This window comes from Fonticula alba (assembly GCF_000388065.1).
Source record: "Fonticula alba strain ATCC 38817 unplaced genomic scaffold supercont2.1, whole genome shotgun sequence".
In the NCBI taxonomy this organism is placed as follows: domain Eukaryota; order Rotosphaerida; family Fonticulaceae; genus Fonticula; species Fonticula alba.
Window position 1 is genome coordinate 4,543,245 of NW_009242971.1, and position 9,098 is coordinate 4,552,342.

The 9,098-nt window shown below is 73.0% G+C and overlaps 1 protein-coding gene across 1 annotated transcript in view; it reads left to right on the top strand.

Moving 5' to 3' along the window:
* Window positions 1-9,098, top strand: part of H696_00974 (TKL protein kinase) — a gene marked incomplete at both ends in the record, with an annotated part of 9,656 nt that continues 558 nt past the window's right edge. The window contains 8 exons of the mRNA XM_009494863.1: window positions 1-1,843; window positions 2,049-7,082; window positions 7,287-7,402; window positions 7,567-7,588; window positions 7,713-7,913; window positions 8,062-8,125; window positions 8,249-8,406; window positions 8,587-8,801. Coding sequence (XP_009493138.1) covers window positions 1-1,843; window positions 2,049-7,082; window positions 7,287-7,402; window positions 7,567-7,588; window positions 7,713-7,913; window positions 8,062-8,125; window positions 8,249-8,406; window positions 8,587-8,801 — 7,653 coding nt within the window. The remainder of the gene's footprint in view (window positions 1,844-2,048; window positions 7,083-7,286; window positions 7,403-7,566; window positions 7,589-7,712; window positions 7,914-8,061; window positions 8,126-8,248; window positions 8,407-8,586; window positions 8,802-9,098) is intronic.

Below are 9,098 nucleotides of genomic sequence, written 5' to 3' on the forward strand. Positions count from 1 at the left end.
ATGGGCGCCTGCGGCAGGACGCCAGCCGGGCCGGCCGGCCGGGCAGGCGCCGCGCGCTTGGTCCTTCTCCTGCTGACGCTGCTGGGCGTGGGCTTGCGGTCGGAGGTCCGGGCGGTGCCCCTTCGGCGCGTCGATGCCGGCGAGTCGCAATGTCACCTTCGGTGCCGGGGCTCGCCGGCGGTCGACTACGCGGCCACCCTGGCCAGCGAGGCGCAGATGATGTTCTGGTCGCCGCTGCCGGCCGTCGCGCCGTTTGTCGGCAATGCCAGCAGCCTGGCCTCCTGGCGGCGGCCGGCCTTCGCGGACCTCGGGGCCATGCTGCTTCGGCAGCAGGACCGGCTGTTCTCGGCGGAAAGCCGCCCCGCTGGCAATGGGACCAGCGAGCCGGAGCTGCAGCCGCTCGAGGGGGGCATCCCGCGGCGTTTGATCGAGTGCCCGGTGACCATGCTGCCGCCGGAGGAGGCCCTGGCCGTGGGTCGCATCACGCACCCGACCACCGGGCAGGCCATCTTCCTGGTGCTCGGCTCGCAGGCGCTGACGGTGCTGCATGCGGCGGCCGAAATTGACGGGCCCACGGACATCGTGGCCTTCGGGCTGGACGCCGGCTGGCTGCGGCCGCGCCTGGCCGGCTACGGCATGTCGCCCGACAGGCAGCACCTCCGCGTGTGGCTCCTGGTGGAGGCCGCCACCGGGGCCAGCCAGCGCGCGCGCCTGGACATCCGCCTGGACACCTTTGATCTGGCCAGCGCGCCGGAGGTGGCACTCCTGTCGCCGGCCGGCGGGCCTGGCATCGTCACCTGGCGACCGATGCCGGAGGGCTTCCCGCTGGTCCTGCTGGCTGATGGGCGTCTGGCCACGGGGCATCCGCAGCCGGCCGAGGTGGCATTGCCGTGTGGCCGCCCGGCATCGATGGCTCTGAGCATGGCATGGCATTCGCGCACTCCGCCGGCCGGGGGCCCGGCCGGCCCCCTCGAGGGGGCCCTCTCGGCTCCGGTGACTTTGGCCATGTCCCTGGCCGCCGAGCAGGGGGGGCACATCCTGCTCGCCGGCGGCCTGGACCAGGGCCTTTGTCCCGGCGATTCACGCTCCATCCCCCTGCCGGCCGGGGTACGCCCCGGCGGCCGGGTGCTCCTGGCACCGGTGCATTCGGCGGCCGATGGGCTGCAGGCCTTCCACTACATTGAGCCGGCGCCGGCTCAGCCGGCCGGGCGTGTGATGGCCCGCGGCGAGCCCGGGCCCGGGTCGGGCTCGACTTCGGCACCGTCGCCCTCCGGCCCGGGATCCCACTCGACCGACGGCCCCGAGGCCGGGTCCGGCTCGAGTGGGACCTCCTCCCTGCCGGGTGGTGGCCCGACGGCCGAGCCGGGAACGGCCGATCCCTCGGCCTCGGCGGCCTCCTCTTCGGCGGCCTCCTCCCGGGACGCGGACGCCTCATCGGGCCCGGGTTCCTCGACCGAGCCGACGGCCGAGCCGCCCGGGCCGCCCCCCACGCGGTCGGGCACCAAGCGCCGGGTCTTCGCCGTGTCGCTGGACTCCGCCCAGCGGGTGGCCCGCTTCACGGAGCTCCACATGGTCGAGTGGGACCGCCAGCCGATGGCCAATGACCGGGCCTTCGAGCCGGACCGGCTGGATGTCCTCTTCCACGCGGGCACCGGGCAGTGGCTCTTGTCCGAGGGGCGCCTGCTGCTGCCGCTTTCCGGGCTGGAGGGCGATCGCACGGTCCTCCTGAGCCCGACCACCGGGCGGCTGTCCTGTCGCCGGGGCCTGCGCATGAACCCCTTCTTTCGCTCGGATCGGCTGTGCTACGGCTGTGCCGAAGGCAATGCCCACATTGCGGGCGATGGTGCGTCCTTCGCCGGTGTGCCTGTGCCCTGGACCGGGGGCCGGCCGCTGCCAGGTCACGGGCCGTGGCCTGCCCTTTGCCGGGGCACATGCGCATCGACGCATGCGCGCGCAATCCGCCTCACCCCGCTGTGCCCGATCGGCGCTCGGCCTGCCTCGGGCACATGACTGACATTCGGCAAACTGGCCTCCCCCCCCCCCCCCAGCCTCATCATGCGGGTATGTCTGCCCGGTGGGCTGTGCCGCGTGCAACCACACCGGCGACTGCATTGCCTGCGCCCCGTCGCACTTCCAAAGCAGCCAGGGCCTGTGCGAGCCGGTGAGGGACCACCTGCTGGAGACCGGCGGCCCGGACTCCCCGGCCCTGGCCCTTGTCCGGGATGGCCACAGCGTCGCCCTTGCCCGGCCCTTCCCCGGGGGCATCATGTCCCGGAACATGTCGCTGATGGCTCCGGTGCCACGGCGAAGTGCCACCGGCGGCGGGGGCAATGCGGGCGCCCCGGCCCCCGGCGGGGCGGCCGGCAGCCTCGAGCACGCGGTCTGGTGGCCGATTGCCTCGGTGACCGGAGGTGCGTCGGGGGGCCCCGGCAGCGGGGCGGCCGGGTCGCAGTCCTTCTCCACCTCGGCCTCCGGGCCCGGGCCGGAGGCCGGCTCCGGGTCCACCGGCAGCGGAGCGGGACCCGGGGCGCCGGAGACAGATTCGGCCCCCTCGTCCGACTCGAAGGCCCATCCGCCGGACTCGACACGGCGGCATGTGCTGCACCTGGACCCGGCGGCCGGGGGCGGGGTCTGCCCGGGGCGGCTGGTCCCGGCGTCGGCGGCCGGTTGCGCGGGCCCGATGGCCGGGAGGCTGGTCCCTCGGCCGGTGGCCGTGCGGCCGCCGTTGGCCGTCGGAGATCCGGCCCCCTCGGCCGGGCCCAGCCATCAGGAGGGCACCTTCAGCCCGGAAACCGGCGGCGTGCTGGCCTGGTCCCCGGAGGACGGGCATCTGTACCACGTATCCCAGGCGGCCGGGTCCGGGGGCGAGGGGCCCGCGGCGGCGGCGGCCATGGCGCAGGTGCGCCTCGGGGCCGGGTCCTGGGGCCCGGACGTGGGCGCCGTGGCCGGGCTGGCGGTGGATTTCGATCCGGCCCGGCAGGGGAACCCCCAAAACAGCTCCTTCCACATTGTCATTTGCGCGGCCACCGGCATGCATCTGGTCCCGGTGAGCTGCCGCTTTGGCGCGTGCGTCTGGGGCCTGGCCAGTCGCACCACGGCCGAGCCCTGCGAGCGGCTGGTGGCCTGCTCCGACCGGGGGGCCTTCTTTTCGGTGCACCGGGTGTCCGGCACGCCGACCTCGACGGCCGTCCGCCGCGGGGTCTTCACCTTCCCGAGTCAGCAGCGGAGCTCGGCCCCGGGCGGGGCCGCCCTGCTGGGGCCGATCCTCGGGTCCGGGCCGGGGACCGGGCCGCTGGCATGCGGGACCTTCGCGGCCCCGGGCAGCGGCCTGGCCCAGACCGACACCTGGGCCGCGTACATGTCCTGGCTGGCGCCGTTCCGCTTTGGCCCGGGCGCCGAGCCGCCGGTCGGCGGCGATGTGGCCACGGTCAGCCCGCCGAGCTTGCGGCTGCTGTCGGAGGCCGATCTCGCGGCCGGCCAGCTGGGGCGCATCGCGGCCTCGCAGCCGCCGCCGCCGGCCGCCGGGCCGCATGCCCTCGCCGCCGCGCGGGACGGCCTGGTGGCCATGGTGATGGGGCGCTTCTCGGACCGGCAGGCGGACGACCTGGTGGTGCTGGCGGCGGTGCGCGGGGTGGCACCGCCCGGCGGCCGGCAGTCCGGCGCGCCGGATTCCGGCTGGCAGCTCCTGGCCACGCATTATCGCAACCGGGCTCGCTACCAGCAAACCACGAACCTGGCCTCGGGCGTGGTGCAGCTGCTGGGCAGCCTGCCAGCGAGCCCGGACTCGTGGCCCCCCCAGGCCGGGCCCTTCCTTCGGGCGCTGGTGGTCGACCTGAATGAGGACGGCCTGCCGGATGTGGTGCTCAGTGCCGGCGACCGGCACATCGGGCTCATCATGTCCCGGGAGATGGACACCCTGCGGGTTGGAGCCACCCCCGGCGGCCTGCGGCAGGCGGTGTGGCTGGAGCTGCCGGCCGGCCCGGGGTCGGAGCCACCGGGCCCGGGGTCGGAGCCGGCCCGGGCCCGGGGGGCCCGGTGTGAGGCCGGTGCCTCGGGCTGCGGGAGCACCGGGCCCCCGGGCCGGGCCGGGGCCCCGGTGATCCTGCGCGTCCATGCCACCCGGGACTCGCACGCCGGCAATGGGTCTTTCAGCCTGGTGGCGGATCTCTTCCGGCCGGGCGGCTCGGCCGGCGATGCCCTGCACCGGGTGTCCCTGGCGGCCGGGTGTCCGGCCGGGGAATTCTGGTCGCCGGGGTCGGGCCCGGCGGCCGGGGGGGAATGCACCGCCTGCCGGGCCGGGTGCTCGGCTTGCCGCGGCCCGGCCGCGGCCGATTGCCTCCGGTGCGATCTCTATCAGGATGGCGAGTGCGTGGCCGCCTGTCGCGGGGACTCCTTCCCGCAGGATGGCGTGTGCATTGGCTGCCCGGCCGGGTGCGAGGAGTGCACCCGGCCGGGTGACAATCCGTCCGGGGCCGTGGTGTGCCCCGCCTGCCGGCGGGGATACTTCCCGGAGGCCGGGTCGTGCCACCCCTGCCCGGACCTGTGCGCCGAGTGCACCGGGCCCGGGGCCTGCGGCGCCTGCCGGCCCGGGGCCCGGGCCTACGAGGGAAGCTGCTGGGCCGAGTGCCCGGCGCGCACCTTCCTCGAGGGCGACCGGTGTGTCGATTGCCCGGGGCTGTGCCTGGAGTGCGCGCCCGGGGGAGGGGCCGCCGGGGGGCCGGGCTCCGGGGGCGGCGTCTGCACGCGCTGCCAGCCGGGGCTGCACCTGGACCCGGCGCTGGGCTGCGTGTCGGCCACGGTGCCCCAGTGCGTGCGATACACCGCGGCCGGGGGCTGCCTCGAGTGTGCCCCGGGGTTCCTGCTGCTCGGGGACCAGCAGTGTGTGGATGGCTGCCCGGTGGGGTACATGGCGGCGGAGGGGCCCTCGCCGGCCGATGGGCCGGCCATGTGCCGGGCATGCGGCGAAGGGTGCACCTCCTGCGGCCCGGGCGCCGGGGCTTCCGGCCGGTTGGTGTGTGACTCCTGCGCATCGGGGCACTATCGGACCCCGGCCGGGGGGTGCGGGCCCTGCCCGGCCGGGTGCCGGGTGTGCGCCGACGGGGGCACCTGCTTGTCCTGCCAGGCCGGGCGCTTCCTCCAGGAGGGCGCCTGCGTGGAAGCCTGCGCCGATGGCCAGTACGCCGAGCAGCAGACATGTCTGGCCTGCGCGCCCGGCTGTGCGGCCTGCCGCGGGATCGACGAGTGCACCGCCTGCCAGGCGGGCTTCGACCTGGAGGGCGGCCATTGCCGGAGCGCGGCCAATGTGTGTGACATTTCGGCCGGCCGGCCGGCGATCGCCAATTGCCAGCTGGAACATTGCGGCACCTGCCTCCAGTGCCGGGCCGCCTACCGGCTGGACGGCGGCCGGTGTGTGGCCTGCCCGGAGGGCCGGTCCTCGGATGGGTTCACCTGTTGCCATGTGAATTGCGCCTCCTGCGTGGGTCCCAACTCGTACCAGTGCAAGAGCTGCCCGGCCGGCGGGGGGGTCCTGCTGCCGACGACCAAGAGCACCGCTCTGGTGGTGGGGTCCTGCGTGCGGCAGTGTCCCACCGGGTATGTTCTGCGCCCGGCGGCCGGGCCGGACCAGCCGGCCAGCTGTGTCAGCTGCCCGGAGAGGTGTTTCCTGTGCGCGGCCCCGGCGGGCCTGCCGGGGGCCTCGCCGAATGCCGGCGAGTCCGGGCCCTGCCTCGGGTGCGAGCGGGGCTACTTCCTGCAGGAGGGCCGGTGCGAGGAGTCCTGCCAGGGCCGGACCTTCGGCTATGGGGGCGCATGTGTGCCCTGTGCGGAGGGGTGCGTCAGTTGCCCGGGCGGCGTGTGCTCCGGCTGCATGCCCGGGCGCGTGCTGCACATGGGCCGGTGCGAGGGGGCCACCTGCCCGGCGGGCTTCTACCCGGAGGCCGGGGTGTGCCGGCTGTGCGGGGCCTCCTGCTCGACATGCTCCTCCGGCACCGGTGGCTGTGACACCTGTGCGGGGAATTTGCTGCTGGTCCCGACGCGTGGCGGGCCCTGCGTCGGGGCCTGCCCGTCGGGGCACTTCCCCAGCACGGCCCCCGGCGGCCGGGCCCGGGTGTGTGGCGAATGCACCGCCGATCGCACCACCCGCACCCGGGCCAACCAGCGCAATCGGTGCATCCCCGGGAGGTTCCTGGCCGTGAGCAGTCTCACCTGCTTGGACGAGTGTCCGCCGAACACGGCCGAGGACTTGCGCGACTTCACCTGCCACGCGTGCCCGGCCGGGTGTCACCGCTGCCGGGTGGACTACCGTGTCGGCGGCGGCACCCTGGCCATGATGGCGGCCGGGCTGGATGCCAGCGACCCCCGGGCCGGGCTGGTGTCGGGGCGGGACTTGCAGCTGGCCCCGCCGCGGGACATCGAATGCGAGGCGTGTGCCTCCGGGTACTTCCTGCATGAGGGGAAGTGCCAGCCATTCTGCCCGGCCGGCTGGACCGGCTCCCGGCCGGCCGCCCAGCATGCTGCTCTTCGGTCGCCGGTGCGGTCGCTGCCATCGTGGCCGCCCACTTCCCCCGATCACCATCACCAGCACCACCACCACCAGCAGCAGCAGCAACAGCAGCAGCAGGAGGAGGAGCAGGAGCAGTCGCAGCAGCAGTCGCAGCAGCAGCAGCAGCGATCACTTACCTCAGGCGGCCTGTGCATGAAATGCCATGTGTCGTGCCTGACATGCGGGGATCGAGACTTCCGATGCACTGGATGCGCCGAGCCGGCCTACCTCTCCGGGGAGTCCTGCGTCCTGCGGTGCCCCTTCCGGACCATGACTAATGCGACCGAGCGGCGGTGCGACGAGTGCCCGGCGAACTGCGAAGCCTGCGGCGAGGAGGGCTGCTCGTCCTGCATCGCAGGGCACCTGCTGATGGACACGCCGGAGGGGGCGCGCTGCGTGGGTGCCTGCCCTTCGGGCAGCTTCGTGCAGGCCGACCGGTGCCTCGGCTGCCATGAGAGCTGCCGGTTCGGGTGCAGTGGTCCCTCGACCGAAGATTGCTTTGCCAAGCCGCATCCCGCGTCCGAGAGACGCTTGGCCCTCAGTACGTGGTCGGGTTTTGCTGCGGCGCCTGTGCCTGATGCCCTGGACCTGGGTGGGTTTTTTTTTTTTCCCGGGGCATGTCCGGTGGTTCTCGGCTTCCGGCGAAACTTTTTCCTCCCCCTCTCTCTCGCTCTCTCTCTGTCTCGCTCTTGCTAACAACGCATGCGGGGCGAATGGACTCTCCGCCCTGGTCGGTGTCGGGCAGTTCTTGGACTGAGCATCGGTCTGGGTGCTTTGATGCTCATCTTACTGGCGGTGGCCATCTGGCTACTGGTGGTCTTTGTCTTCCGGGACCTGCGTGCCCGGAGCAAGGCTGTCCGGGTACGATGCGTCGGCCCTGCACTTGCTCGGCCCTGTGCCAGGCTAGATGCCTGAATCGGCTTTTTTTTCCCGGCTTCACCGCCCACGCCACGGATCAACCGGCTGACTGTCTTCTCTCCCTCGCCTCCAACCCCCCCCCCCCCCCCCCACCCACCCCCCCGAAGGACGGCAATCCGGTTGCAGATGGTGCGTAACCGGCGGCGAGGAGGCCGTCAGCCCGCTGACAATTCTGGCCTCGGCCCAGCCACTCTGACCCCGTGCCCGGAGCACCACACTGACCAAGCGCCCTGGCGGCCGGCCATGCCCACAGCCGCGGAGATGACCGTGCTCAACACATTCATCGAACTTTCGCTTCCTGGCTCGCTGCAGGTCAACATCCTGGAGGATTTCGTCGCCAGCGATGAGTCCCTCGGCCAGGGGGCCCAGGCGACGGTGTACACCGTGCGCATTGTGGCGCCCAAGATCCTGGCCTCGGCCGGGGCCGAGCAGGCCGCCGTCAAGAGAATGAAGGGTATGCCCGATGTCGCCCTTCTCCCCGCCCCCGGGCGGCCCTGGCGGGTGGCCTGCATGTCGCTGTGTTGTCCCGCGCCGCAGGCAGCCAAGCCCCCTCCGCCCCTCCCCCCCCCCTGCTGACATTCACCCGACCCGGGACCCGGTAGCTCCCTCGGCATCGGCCGACGCCAAGTTGTATGCGCGCTTCGAAAATGAGGTTGCCATCATGTGGTACGTTGACCCGTGTGCCATGACGCGACATCTTGCCAAGACGCGCCCTCACACGAAGGTGTGGCCCCCTTGCCGGCGCACCGGCTCGCCCCCCTCCGCCCGCTGGCATCCCTCGCCCCACAGGGCTCTCAACGCCGCCCCGAATGTGGTGCGACTCTATGGCTACTCCACCAACCCGCAGGCCATCGTCATGGAGCTGTTCGACAGCTGCTTGCGGACGTTGCTGCTGTCGGATGTGGAGATCCCTGCCATGGGCATGCTCGATGTGGCCCACCAAATCGGTACGTGCTCGCCGGGCCGAGAAGCGGCATCCCCCCGCCCGCCCCCTAGGGCGTGGGATTTGCCCGGGGGTGGAGTCACCCTCGCCACCTGTTGAGCGCCCCCCCCCCCCCCCCCCCCCCGCCCCCTGCCACAGCCATACTGACATCCCGACATTGATGGCTGCCCTGTCCGGCGTCCAGCCTGCGGCCTGGAGGCCATCCACCTGGCCAATGTGGCCCACTGTGACATCAAAACCGCCAACATCTTCATGCGCATCGGCCCGAAGCCCGGCAAGTGGCAGGCAGCCATCGGCGACTTCGGCACCGCTCGGTCCATCGGCTCGAGCCGGTCCAGTGCCCTTGTCCATGAGCTGCCCCCGCTGAATGCGCTGACCGCTCGGTATGCCAGCCCCGAGGTACGCCACGCTTTTGGGCAGGCACTTGCTCGCCGGCTCGGGCCGGCTCGGCGGCCAATCTGCGAGGCGTGGCCCGGCCCCGCACGCCGCGCGACGGGGCACTTTTGTGCTGCCACCCGCGCGGGGCCCCTTTCACATGCACACATATCCCACAAAGGGGACCCTCCGCCGGGGAAATGCTGACACCCGCTTCCTGATCATCCCGACGTGCTCTGCGCCGACCTTGCCGCCTGGCATGCCCCCCCCCTCTCGCCTCCGGCCCATGTGCACAGCCAGTCTCATGAGCACCCGGCCACC